A 14104-nucleotide genomic window follows, 5' to 3' on the forward strand; every position below is an offset into this window, starting at 1 on the left:
GCTTCCAGGAAACCGAGACTACAATATGCAGTGCAGGAATCCCACACACTTGATGGAGTAGATCCTGGCCCACAACAGCTTGTGTCACAACAGCCATCAGATCACACATGACACTAGGGATCCATGTTTAGATTCCCAGATAGGGATGGCAAACTCCAGGTGGTGGCGGGAGACCTCCTGGGATTACAACTGATCTCCGGGTGACTGGTATCAGCTCACCTGGAGAAAATGGCTGCTTTGGAAGATGGACTGTATGGCATTATAGCCCCTTCCCTCCCCAAACTCTGCCCTCCCCAGGCTCCATTCCAAAATTTCCAGGTTTCCCAACTCGGAGCTGGCAACCCTATTGTCGGAAGTCTGAATAAACTTGGGAAAAAAAGACATTTTATCTGTTTATTTGCTTTGCTGTACTTTCTCTCCGATGGGGACCCAAAGCCGTTTCCATGGTTCTCCTCTCCTCCGTTTTATCCTCACAACAACCCTGTGAAGTAGGTTAGGCCGAGATCAGGACTGGCCCAAGGTTACTCAGCCAGCTTCCAGAACAGAGTGGGAATTCAAACGCAGCTCTTCCAAATTCTAGCCTTAACGTTCTCATTACTGCACCACACTGGCTCTGTCTGACCCGATATGGATCGAAGGCCCATTCTCTTAGCCTCGCCCACCTCAAAGGGTTGCTGTGAAGATCATATGAGGAAAAGAGAACCAGGGGTGCCATCCATGGTATGGGAAAAAAGATAACTTGTCTTATGTTTGTCTGGTCCCTGGGGCTTCCATCAACCTTGATGTCAAGATCTCTTTCCGATGGATGAAATTTTGCAGGGGGAGACAAGTTATCCTCCCTCCCCAGCACCAGTCAACATTGCCCCTCCCAATGCCTTCCTTTTACAGCTTTGCTGCATGTAGAGGAACGCAAACACATTATCTCCAGCATTACACGGGAGCTAGTTAGTCCTTCAGAATTGCTGTAGGATCCCTGATTGTTTGGACCAATCGCAACTGACAAGCAGAGCTGCCCCGCTCAACTCTAGAGGATAACTGAACAAAGACAGACTTGAGGATGCAGTGTGGGAACATCCCAATCGCCGTGTGTTGCCATTCCATCATTTTGGAGGAGAACGTCTTTCAAATGCCTGTGCAGTTTCTTGTGCCCACTAATGCGTTTGCTGGTTCATTTCTCAAGGAAAACGGGGAAGGGAAGGAAAAAATAATAATAACAACAAATGCTCCATCCCATTTGTAGCGTAAAAGAGTTGCTTGGTAACCAGACTTTTAGCACTATGGCCTGCAGCTCTGATAACGAAAGCGAGCGTTTATACACTACTCCAAGGGATTCCACAATCTTTACAACCACCCTGAGAAGTGGCTGTGGCTGCATTATCTTCTTTGGCAGTGGTGGAAAGCCCCATCGAGTTGACAACGACTTATGACGGTCCCCACAGGGTTTTTCATGGCAAGAGATCTTGACATCAAGGTTGATGTAAGCCCCAGAAGACACCCCAGGGACCAGACAAACATCATACAGGTGCTTCTTTTTTTCCCATCCCAAGGATGGCACCCCTGGTTTTGTGTAGTGGTTAAGAGTGCGGACTCTTATCTGGGAGAACCAGGTTTGATTCCCCACTCCTCCACTTGCAGCTGCTGGAACAGCCTTGGGTCGGCCATAGCTCTCGCAGGAGTTGTCCTTGAAAGGGCAGTTTTTGGGAGAGCTCTCTCAGCCCCACCCACCTCACAGGGTGTCTGTTGTGGGGGGAGAAGATATAGGAGATTGTAAGCCACTCTGAGCCTCTGATTCAGAGAGAAGGGCGAGGTATAAATCTGCAGTCTTCTTCTTTTCTTCGTATGATCTTCACAGCAACCCTTTGAGGTGGGCGAGGCTAAGAGAATGGGCCTTTAATTTCTATCGGGACAGACAGAGCCAGTGTGGTGCAGTAATGAGAATGTTAAGACTAGAATTGGGAAGGTCTGTAATTTTTCACGACCTGCCTCTGCACAGCAGCCAGTCTTCCCTCGAAGTGGAGTGAGCGTGAGCTAGCTCGCAGATTTTTAGCCTCCAGCTCACACATTTTAGCCTTCGCTCAGGAAGGATGACCCCAGAACACAATTTATGCAGTAGCTCACAGCTTTAATACCGGTAGCTCGTAATTTTTGCTCACAAGACTCTGCAGCTTAGGAGGAACGTCGATAGCCACCCTGGGCTTCCTTGGTGGTCTCCCATTCAAATACAAACCAGGCCTGATCCTGCTTAGCTTCCCGCATCTGACAAGACGGGGTTAGCCTGGGTCATCCAGGTCAGGGCACCCTTTGATGTTGCTTCCTAGGAAACCACGGTTCCAATGCAAGTGCAACATGTACCTGGAGCCGCGGCCCTTCCCTTAATGCGCGAAGTTGCTCTTACCAAATCGGACTGCTGGCTCACCAAGGAGCAGTGTTGTCTACTCAAATTGGTCACAGCTCTCCAGGGTCTCAAACATATTCTTTTCCTGGAGATTGATCCTGGGATCTTCAGCTTGGAAAAGACATAGAATCATAGAGCTGGAAGGGACCCCCCAGGGTCATCTAGTCCAACCCCCTGCACAATGCAGGAAACTCACAAACCCCTCCCCCTAAATTCACAGGATCTTCATTGCTGTCAGATGGCCATCTAGCCTGTATTTAAAAAACTCCAAGGAAGGAGAGCCCACCACCTCCTGAGGAAGCCTGTTCCACTGAGGAACTGCTCTAACTGTCATGCTTTAAGAAAATGGAGAGCCAGTTTTGTGTAGTGGTTAAGTGCACAGACTCTTATCTGGGAAAACCAGTTTTGATTCCCCACCCTTCCACATGCACCTGCTGATGTGACCTTGGGTCAGCCACAAGTTCTCTCAGAGCTGTTCCTCTCAAGAGCAGTTTCTGTCAGAGCTCTCTCGGCCTCATCTACCTCACAGGGGATCTGTTATGGGGAGGGGAAGGGAAAGGAGATTGTAAGCCATTCTGAGACTCTTTTGGATAGTGAAGGGCGGGATATACATACAATCTCTTCTCTTCTTCTTCTTCTACCATAAGCCACCCTTCCAATAGCAAATTCACCATCACATGCAGCACAGAAGCGAATAGGAACTCTTCTCCCATTCAATCCAGCGAGGGCTACATCGGAGAACTTTCAGCTAGATGAGTCTTTTGCGACTGCTTGTTGAGTGGAGTGCAATACGATCGATAGAAACCTCCTCTTGTCTCACTTCCCTCTAGCACCAGTTCAGGGAGAACCACACCATCAAACACTGAAGGAATCCAACCTAGCTCCAGCGAGATTCCTCCCACACAAGGAAACAGCAGATGCCAACGCTGCTGTGCCTTGTACAAAACCGAACCGAACCAGCCACGCTTCCTTATATGGAGCTGGAAAACAAACCTATCCAGCCAACTGCACTGGTAACTAGGCTTGCCATCTTCAGGTTGGGAAATTCCTGGAGATTTGGAGGTGAAGCTTTAGGAGGGAGGGGTGGGAACTTCAGCAGAGTCTAATGCACAGAGTCCGCCTACCGAAGCAGCCATGTTCTCCAAGAGAACCGATCTACAGATCAGTTGCCATTCCTGGAAAGGTTGGGAACTCTAGCAGCAACCTTTCTGGGTCTCTGACAGAAGCCTCTGCCGGTTCAGCCACATCAAATCCTTTTAAGCCAAAGGTGCCAGGAACCGAACATGGGGCCAGCTTCATACCACACACGGGCTGTGTCTTCCAGTTATCACCCTTCCTCTCCAAAGCATGGGTTTGCCTAGTAACTCAACCAAGGATTTCTCACTCTCCAAGAGGAATCATATCCTCCTAAAAAGGAAGCCAGAGATCCTCAAGTTCCACAGTGTATCCCCAAGGATCGCTGTCCTATTCCCTAGCGGTGACATGATAGAGAAGCTAACAGAACATGAGGTACTACTGGATCTTAGCAATGGCCCATCAAGACCTGTAGCACACAGTAGCCTCCTGGAGGACCCCAGAAAACCCGCAAAGAGGACACTGCCCTCCCCAGCACTGGTATTCAGAAGGTACGTCCATAGAATTTTCCTCCATGACATTGTCTAATCCCTTACACACAAGCCCTTTTTTTTAGCAAGAACACACAGGAACACAGTTCCGGCTGGCTTGGTGCCAGCGGGTGTGGCCTATTATGCAAATAAGTTCCTGCTGGGCTTTTCCTACCAAAAAGCCCTGTGTGAAACAATGGTTGATGTCAGGGGGTGTGTCCTGCTATGCAAATTAGTTCCTGCTGGGCTTTTCCTACCATAAAAGCCCTGTTTACACAGATGACCATCAACATATTCGCCAGCGGTGAATTCTACCAGCCAATCACGCTCAGAAGGACTTATGAGAAGGATAATCATTATCAGTCAGAGATCAGTTAGTTTTCCCATTGCTGGTCTCTCCTCCTTCTTAAAACCTTGGGGCTTCTCCCCTTCCCCAAAATCTCCTTCTCCCCAGGTAGCAGTTCACCCACGCATCAACTTTTCTTGCTTTCAGAGCAGGGGAAGACAACGGGTGGCCAAGAACCTCAAATCGGTCCTGCTCAAGCTCACCACAGCTCCTCAGGTGTGATAGAAACTCCACCTGAGAGGCATCTCTCCTTGTTTCCAAAAGTTGAGACACCATGCAGCGTTTCAACATGTTTGGGTTTTTCATTCCACAACCAGGAGAGCTTTCTCAACCGCCCGGCCCCAGCGGTTCCATCACAGAGCACGGCCACCCAGGAAAAAGCCAACATCCCTTGGACGCCCCTGGCAAACAAGGCAGCTTTTGAGGATGCAGAAGTTGACCGTCTAGGACCCAGAGAGAGAGAGAAGCTGCCCTCCTCTCTTTCTCTCCAGGAGGGGTCGCCTGCAGCGTTCCCTCTAAGCTGAGTTAGCCTGAGCTAGCTCGCAGATCCTGAGCCTCCAGCTCACACATTTTTGTCTTGGCTCAGGAAGGATGACCCCAGAGCACACTCATTGATGCAGCAGCTCCCCACTTCCCTGCCAGTAGCTGCCAAAGTAGAATCTTTGCTCACAAGACTCTCCAACTTAGAGGGGACATGGGTGGCCAGGTCTCTGCCAACAGCCACCCTCCGGCCAGTGCTACATAGCTGGCTCTCTTTGCACAGGAGGTGGGGGAAAAGCTGGCAACATCTGCCCAAGCGTGGATGGAGCGGAGCCCCCTTTTGCGGTGGCCAGTCCCGGCGGCTTCTCTCCAGCCATCTTGCCCGCAGGGTCCTTCTCCACATTCGCCTTTCCTATTCCGTCCGTCGAGGGCTCTTTCTCCTCCTCGGCGACATCAGCGGAGGGGGGGGGGCTTGTTTTCGGAACCCCGGCGCCATTTCCCCCCAAGCCGGAACCAGAACCCCGGATTGCTTTACAAAGGAGGAGGCAAAAAGAAACCCAGCGAGGGAAACTCGCCCGGTCAGGAAGAAGGGGGCACACGCCATTCCGCCGTTGGGAACACTCCGCAGGTTTCCAAAGCCGTTTCCCTTTCACGGGCTTGCGGATCGGCCGGGGGCTCAAGATGGACTCTCGACCTTCCCCCCCACAACACACACCCCAGCAGGGCACCCCAAGGGGGGGTCGAACGCCAGGAGAAAGTTGAGGTCCCTAGCGGGAAGGGGGGGCACCTCTAGCCACCGCGATGCCTCCTGCCCCCCCCTCTCCTCCTGCCACCAGCAAGCGGTGTCCGGGAGCAACCTGTTCCTCCTCCCGCGGCCACCCCGTTCCCCAAAGCGTTCCGCGACGCCCCCCCCCCCCCAAAATCCATGCCAGGATAGGGGAGGGGCCCCTGCTTCACCGCGTGACCCCCCCTCCAAGAAAAACCCTTGTGCCAACCTAACAGCGATGACAGTGCGGGGGTGGGGTGGGGGGCTAGCCCCATCTGCAGGGGGCATCTACTCCCCCCCCCCCCTTCCGCAAGCAAGCAGGAGAAGAAAGGAAGCCCGGCGAGAGGGGGAGGGAGGGAGGACGCGAGGGGATGAATCGCCCTCTTTCTTCGGCTGCGCCCCCCTCCCCTCCCCTCCCCACCTCGCCTTTGCCCTCCCTCCCCCCCAAAAGGAGAGGAGAGGAGAGGGGAGGAAGGGAAGCCAAGCGAAGCGAAGCGGGACTTACAACTCCCAGCGTCATCTCTTCGGCGGCGGGCACGGGCGCTGCCACGGTCTGCCTGGAAGCCCAGCAGAAGGCGAGCACGAGAAACATCGCCCGGAGAGAAGGCGAAGGAGGGGAAATCGTCGGCCGCGGGGCCCCGCTCCAGCGCATCCCTCCCCCTTTAATCCTGCTGCCGCCGCTGCGCCGCCTCCTCCTCCTGCAGCCGCTGAGCCTCCGAGGGGCGCCCGGCTCCGGCGATCGCGGTCGAGGAGGGCGACATCCGAGCTTCACCACCACCTCCTCCTCCGGCGGCGTCCCCGCAGCCTTCCCGGCTTCTCCAAACCTGGGGCATCCAGCGGGCGAGCCTCACATCGTCGGGCGGCCCCCCCTCCCAGAAGACCCCCCCCAGCCCCTCCTCCAGAAAAAAAGCAGCTCCGAGGTCTGAAAGACGCCCCCCCCCCTCCAACAATTCAGAACCAGCCGCTCCAACTTCGGCCGGGCGCGCCCTCGACGTGCGCCTTTGGAGAGGGCCGCTCCAATTGCGCCCTGGGCGCAGCGCCCTCGCTCGGCACCAAATCCCAAGCCCCGCAGCCGCCGCTGCCTGGACGATCCAGCGCCAGCAGCAGCCTCCGCCGCCTCTGACCGCCGCGCGGCTCCAGCCCGGCAAGTCCTTCCAGCGAGGCGGAGAGGAGAGGAGCGGGAGGAGCCAAGGCGGGGCCAGAGGAAAAGGCGGGCGCCCTGGGAGAGAGCCCTGGAGCGCCGAAGGCGGCCCGAGTCCCCTCGCCTGCCCTCCCCTCGGGGGTCTCGGGCCCTGCGCTGCAGGAGAGGGGCGCTAGGTTTGCCGAGCCGTCGCAAGAAGAAGGGGGCCACGACGGCACCGAGACAGGGCAATCGGTCCTGCCAAGCCGCGCTGTCGCGGCCTCCTCTGGCTGCCAACCTCCTGGTTTGGCCTGGTGATCTCCGGCTATGACAACCGATTGCCGTGCTACGGTCGGCTTGCCAGCTCCCGGTTTGGGGATATGCCTGGAGATTTGGAGGCGGAGGCTGGGAAGGGCAGGGTTTGGGGACGGGGCGGGGGCGGGGCGGACTTAACGTGGTATAACGCCCATCCTCCGAAGCAACCGTTTTCGCCGGGGGGACACTGATCTGTCGCTTGGAGATAAGAAGTCTGTAAAAAGTCCAATAGCACCTTCGAGACTAGCCAATATTATTGCCGCAGAAGCTCTTGAGAGACACAGCTCGCTTCGGCAGGTGCAGAGCACTGTGTTTCTCAAAAGATTGTGCGACAATGAAAATGGTTAGTCTTAAAGGTGCTGCTGGACTCTATTATTTTCCAGCAACAGACTGACCCGGCTAACTCCTCTAGATGCAGGGCCTCCTTTGCATGTTAGGCCACGCACCCCTGATGTAGCCCATTCTGCAAGAGCTCACAGGGCTCTTAGTACGGGGCCTACTGTAAGCCTCAGGGGGATTGGCTACATCAGGGGTGTGTGGCCTAATATGCAAAGGAGGCCCTGCTACGAAAAAAGCCCTGTCTGGATGGATGGCGATAAATTGTCATCTCAAGAGACCTGGAGGTTGGCAACCCTAATTGCTACAGCTGGCTGCTGTGGAAAGTGGACTCTTGGTGTTGTATTCAGCTGAGTATGGCAGGGGTGGCCAATGGTAGCTCTCCAGATGTTTTTTTGCCTACAACTCCCATCAGCCCCAGCCATTGGCCATGCTGGCTGGGGCTGATAGGAGTTGTAGGCAAAAAAAAATCTGGAGAGCTACCGTTGGCCACCCCTGCTCGATGGTATTGTATTCAGAGAGCCAGTTTGGTGTAGTGGTTAAGTGCGCGGACTCTTATCTGCGAGAAACAGGTTTGATTCCCCACTCCTCCACTTGCAGCTGCCAGAATGGCCTTGGGTCAACCATAGCTCTGGCAGAGTAGTCCTTGAAAGGGCAGCTGCTGTGAGAGCTCTCTCAGCCCCACCCACCTCACAGGGTGTCAGTTGTGAGGGAAGAAGATATAGGAGTTTGTAAGCCGCTCTGAGTCTGATTCAGAGAGAAGGGCGGGGTATAAATCTGCAATTCTTCTTCTTCTTCTCCTGTCCTCAACACCCCCCTTCCCAGGCTCCGCCCCAGAAACTGCCAAGTATTGCCCAACCCAGATCTGGCAGCCCTGCTCTCGAGGAGGTGCATTCTCTAGGCTTGAAAGCAGTCAGGGGAGCAATTCCCTAGCTATACTAACTCCTTTAGCCCCACCAGGAGAGGGTTCACGGCACTGGCCGTTGAAGTCTGCTCATTTTGGTTGATATTATTTGGGCTCTAGAGATGCCAGCTACAAGTCAGAGATCGACCCAAGTGGGCAGCCGTGTTGGTCTGAAGCAGCTGAACGAAGCAGGAGTCAAGTAGCACCTTTAAGACCAACTCAGTTTTATTCACAAGAGCCCCATGGCGCAGAGTGTTAAAGCTGCAGTACTGCAGTCGGAGCCCTCTGCTCACGACCTGAGTTCGATCCCAGCAGAAGCTGGTTCAGGTAGCCGGCTCCAGGTTGACTCAGCCTCCCATCCTTCCAAGGTCGGTAAAATGAGTACCCAGCTTGCTGGGGGGAAAGTGTAGAGGACTGGGGAAGGCAATGGCAAACCACCCCGTAAAAAGTCTGCTGTGAAAAGGTTGTGAAAACGTCACCCCAGAGTCGAAAATGACTGGTGCTTGCACAGGGGACTATCTTTACCTTAAGTTTTATTCAGAACGGAAACTTTTGTGTGCTAAAAACACACTTCTTCAGACGAGGGGACTATACCGGATCCTCTCGTCTGATTCTGAAGAAGTGTGTTTTTAGCACAAGAGAGCTTCCATTCTGAATAAAACTTAGTTGGTCTTAAAGGCACACTTGACTCCTGCTTTGTACAAGTCAGAGAGGTCCTGAAAATTTGGGGGTGAAGCCTAGGGAGGGTGTGGTTTGGACAGGGGCCTGACAAAGCCACCAAGGGGAACTGATGTGTGTTGTCTGGATATCACCTGTAATCCTGGGAGATCTCCAGGCTGTACCTGGGGGCTGGCAACCCATTAACCCCCTCTGTCTTGCCTGCAGCTCTCCAAGGTCTAAGGCTGATGTTCTGTTATTTGAGATCATGGCAATGGCAAGACCTGACGCTTGCACCTTATGCTTTACCGAATGAGTCACAGACTGACATCCCTGATCTCCCGACTTCCAGCCCTGGGTGACCATAACGCACCGGGCTCCACCCCCGTGTCAATGACACCTCAGGACAAGAAGCAGCGTCTGTTGCAACATTTCTGTTTTATTACCTGGTGCATTTTCATCCCGCTGCCCCATTGGGCCCCATTGTCTTCTCCTTCCTTTTAGCCTCCACCCAACCCTGTTGGGTAGGCTCAGGCGAAGAGAATGGGACTGCCCCAGGGGTGGAATTCTAGCAGGAGCTCCTTTGCATATTAGGCCACACACCCTGATGGAGCCATCCTCCAAGAGCTTACAAGGCTCTTAGTACAGGGCCTACTGTAAGCTCTTGGAGGATTGGCTACATCAGGGGGGAGTGGCCTAATATGCAAAGGAGCTCCTGCTAGAATTCCTTACAGGGCTCTTAGTACAGGGCCTACTGTAAGCTCTTGGAGGATTGGCTACATCAGGGGGGAGTGGCCTAATATGCAAAGGAGGTCCTGCTAGAATTCCTTACAGGGCTCTTAGTACAGGGCCTACTGTAAGCTCTTGGAGGATTGGCTACATCAGGGGGGGAGTGGCCTAATATGCAAAGGAGCTCCTGCTAGAATTCCACCCCTGGACTGCCCTAAGGATTACCCAGGAAGCTTCTCTAGCACTGGGAGGATCCGAACCTGCCTCCCAGGTCCCAGTCAGTCCTCAGATTCAGTGGGAGCTCACAGGAGCACAGCTCCTGAACCTTTCTGAAAGTTCCACCTCCTTGTCCGTTGAATAGTATGTGCAGCTGCATAGCAATCCCTGGATGAGCTCCACCACCTATTTTTTCTAGAAAGTGACCCCTGGTTAACCATCAAACAAAATAAGCAGGCGCTTGGGGCACCAAGGGAAGGGGGGCACCACAGAGCCCCCCCCCCCCCGTGCAGCTATCACGCCCTTAACTCTTCAACTGCCACACGTGACTTGAGTGATAAGTAAACAATTTGCTTATATTGGTTACTGTCGTTTGGCGTTAAATTAAAAGCTTACGTTGTGGGGAATGGTCTGGAAGAAAACTGACGCTTTAATCTCCTATTTCACCTTCACAACTTCTTGAGTGTTCAGGTCTGGTCAAGTTAAGCAACGGAAGGGGACCGTTCTTGGACTGTGCTGAAAGCATTAGTATTGACCTAAATCGGACCCTACTGAGGTGCTAGTCCAGGGGTAGCCAAACTGCGGTTCGGGAGCCCCATGTGGCTCTTCCACACATATTATGTGGCTTTCGAATCCTCCCCTCGCCAGTTGTCCAGCTTGGAGAAGGCATTTGTCTCTTTAAATCCCTTCTCCAAGCTAAGCCAGCCGGTGGCTTGGAGAATGCATTTAAAGTTAAAGTTGCTTTCTTTCCACCTCTCCTCCCCCAATCTATTTTCCTTCCTTCCTTCCTCCCTCTCCTCCCTCAAACATCTGTCTTGTGGCTCTCAAACATCTGACATTCATGTCTTGTGGCTCTCAAACATCTGAAGTTTATTCTGTGTGGCTCTTACATTAAGCAAGTTTGGGCACCCCTGGTCTCTACATCAATCAGAAGCGAGTTCAGCAGGGTTGTATTAAGAGTCAAGAGGAGAGGAAATTGATATACATGGCTTGGGAATCTCCTTAGGTGCCCACCAAAGGCTAGGGCTCCAAGAGCACTGAAATACAGTGCAGAATACATGGCTACCTTGTGAACGAACATGCAGGTTGCTCATGCAATGGAAAGGGGTGGTAGAGTCCAGAAGAAGTGAAGAAAGCAGACCTCTCCAACTGCAGGGGGGGCATGCCATGGGTGAAAGCTCCCCCTCTCCATGCAAAAGGGGGAGCCAGTTTGGTGTAGTGCTTAAGTGTGCGGACTCTTATCTGGGAGAACTGGGTTTGATTCCCCACTCCTCCACTTGCAGCTGCTGGAATAGCCTTGAGTCGGCCATAGCTCTCACAGAGGTTGTCCTTGAAAGGGCAGCTTCTGGGAGAGCTCTCTCAGCCTCATCTACCTCACAGGGTGTCTGTTGTGAGGGGTGGGATGTTGTGGGGGGGGGGGGAAGGTAAAGGAAATTGTGACCACTCTGAGATTCAGGGCATAGGGTGGGATATAAATCCAATATCATCATCATCATCATCATCATCATCATCATCATCATCATCATCATCATCTTCTTCTTCTTCTTCTTCTTCTTCTTCTTCTTGGTCCCCCAGAAGCAGAAAACTGTCCTGACCTGGTTGGCTAGGATTGCCAACTCTGGGTTGGGAAATGCCTGGAGATTTTTGGGGGCTGGAGCCTAGGGAGGGTGAGGTTTGGGAAGGAGAGGACCTCAGCAAGGTACAGTGCTACAGAGACCATCCTCCAAAGCAGTCATTTTCTCCAGGGGAACTGATTTCTGTTGTCTGGAGATTGGTCATAATCATGGGAGGTCTCCAGGCCCCACCTGAAGGTTGGCAACCCAACCTAGCCCAATCTCGACAGAACGGGGAACCTAATCAGGACTGGCCCTGGTTAGCACTTGGATGGGAGACCACTAAGGAAGCCCAGGATTGCTACGCAGAGGCGGGCAATGGGAAGCCACCTCTGAACAGCCCTTGCCTTGAAAACCCTCTGGGGTCACCCGAAACTGGCTGAGACTTGATGGCGCTTTCCACTGCCAAGCAGAAAACCAGCTCATCAGGTAGAAGATGCTCCAATTCTGCCTTATCGTCGGTGCTACCTTTCTATCCATTATGGTCTGGATAAGAGAAGTTAATTAAATTCAGCCGTCATATCGGAGAAGTTAATTAAACCATGATAATAACTGAGCAATCATCCAATCAACAGACTAGAGCTTCTTACTTCTGAGAAAAGATGATTTCCGTTAAGCTCCTAGAGAAGAGGAGGGGAAGGAAGGAAGGAAGGAAATGAAAGAAGGAAGGAAGGGAAAGAAAGAAAGAAAGAAAGAAAGAAAGAAAGAAAGAAAGAAAGAAAGAAAGAAAGAAAGAAAGAAAGAAAGAAAGAAAGAAAGAAAGAAAGAAAGAAAGAAAGAAAGAAAAAGCAATTTATAAAACTTTCAAAATGAGTTCTGTTTTCTGCTCCATTTACTGGGGCAGATCTGCTGAGTCAGTCAGTTTTGAGAAGGTTAATTTGTTTGTTTCTTTACAAAATTTGCATGCTGCCTCTCTGCTCAGCCTGGGCCACCAAGGCAGCTAACAGTTAAAACAAAACATTGTAAAAACAAATCACAAAACCAAAACTAAAGTACTTGCTAAGTTCAATAATGCTTACTGCAGTGGAAGCTTGCCTAGGATAACAGTTTCTGTTTTACATATTAATTTGGATTTTTCCCCATTATCGCCAAGGGCTGTTTTCACATGGGGCAATGCAACATGGAATCTGTAGTCTTTAGGGCTGAGTATCTTACAGCCCAGTCCTTATACATGCTCATGTATAAGTAGCTCAATATAATGTGTATAATAGTACCTACTAAGTTCAGTAACAACAATGGAAACTTGCACAGGAATACAGCCTCAATGTTGGGTTCTAGTTTGCACTGCAGACCTCTCCAACTGCAGGGGGGGCATGCCATGGGTGAAAGCTCCCGCTCTCCATGCAAAAGGGGGAGCCAGTTTGGTGTAGTGGTTAAGTGCGCGGACTCTTATCTGGGAGAACTGGGTTTGATTCCCCAGGATTGATTCCCATGGATAGCCCAGGACAGCAGGACCAGATCTACATGTTTTTTGAGGGTGGCAAAATTAAAAAAAATGATGCCCACTTGTGGGCCATTCTATCTTATGGTTCCATAGAATACAATGGACTCCATACCCAATTTGGCACCCCCCTCAGTTGGTGCCTGGGGCAAGTCCCCCCCCCCTTAGATCCAGCCCTGCAGGACAGCCTAATCTTTTGGAAGTTAAGCAGGGTCAGCCCTGGTTAGTACTTGGATAGGAGACCACTAGGGGAAACCAGGGTCACTATGCAGAGGCAGGCAACAGCAACCACTTCTGTTAGTCTCTTGTCTTGAAAACCCCACGGGTTGCAATCATTCAATTGTAACTTGACAGTAACATTCTACTGCTAATAATAATTGCTCTGCACCATAGGTTTTGTGATCTTAAAGCTGTGCAGACATGTCCTTGTTTTTGGCAGCACCTGCCCATATGAGATTTCGTGAAACTATGGTTTTGGGTAGAAAGGCACAAAAATAACATTATTGGTTACTATTTGCAGACTGCCTTTCCTTTTAAAAAAGAAGAAGCTCAGAGCAACAATTCAGTGTCTCAACAATCCTGCACAATCGGTCCTGTTGCATGAAAAATGATTGATCCAAGAGCTTTATAATGCTGGTTTGGCCTGTGATTACTGGGGATCAGTTTATCCTAGATGACAAAATGAAGGGTAATGTGTGTCTTAACAACTGTAGATATCTTTTTGATGAGCCGTGAGTGTCAAGAAAAGGCTTTGTTTACAAGGCCCGTCAGTGTCTGGAAGAGGGAAGGGAGCAGATTTGTGTCAACATGAAAAGGAAGTTTAAATGCTGGAAGAGAATCAAACAGACTCTGCTGGACATGTCGGAAGCACCAGGAGAGGCAAAAAACCTCTCTTTCTGAGGATCTGATGTGGGGAGGTTATGGACCGGCTGCCTTATAGGAATGCCTTAAGTTTCCAATGCACAATCCTCCAAAAGAAACCAACTAGGGCAGGGGTGGCTGGACTGCGGCTCAGGAGCTACATGTGGCTCTTTCACACATATTGTGTGGCTCTTGAAACCCCCATTACCCCATCAGCCAGCTTGGAGAAGGCATTTCCCTTTGTAAATCATTTCTCCAAGCCAAGCGAGTTGACAGCTTGGAGAATGCAGTTAAAGTTGCTTCCTTTTCGACTGTCTGTCT

At 51.7% G+C, this 14104-nt stretch overlaps 1 protein-coding gene across 1 annotated transcript in view; it reads right to left on the bottom strand.

Moving 5' to 3' along the window:
• MMP17 (matrix metallopeptidase 17) overlaps positions 1–6201 on the bottom strand; it is a 250682-nt gene extending 244481 nt beyond the window's left edge. Inside the window, exon 1 of the mRNA XM_060249363.1 lies at positions 6097–6201. Coding sequence (XP_060105346.1) covers positions 6097–6183 — 87 coding nt within the window. The 5' untranslated portion in view covers positions 6184–6201. The remainder of the gene's footprint in view (positions 1–6096) is intronic.
• Between the last annotated feature and the right edge of the window lie 7903 nt (positions 6202–14104).

The sequence above is a fragment of the Heteronotia binoei genome, chromosome 11 (assembly GCF_032191835.1).
Source record: "Heteronotia binoei isolate CCM8104 ecotype False Entrance Well chromosome 11, APGP_CSIRO_Hbin_v1, whole genome shotgun sequence".
Classification (NCBI taxonomy): domain Eukaryota; kingdom Metazoa; phylum Chordata; class Lepidosauria; order Squamata; family Gekkonidae; genus Heteronotia; species Heteronotia binoei.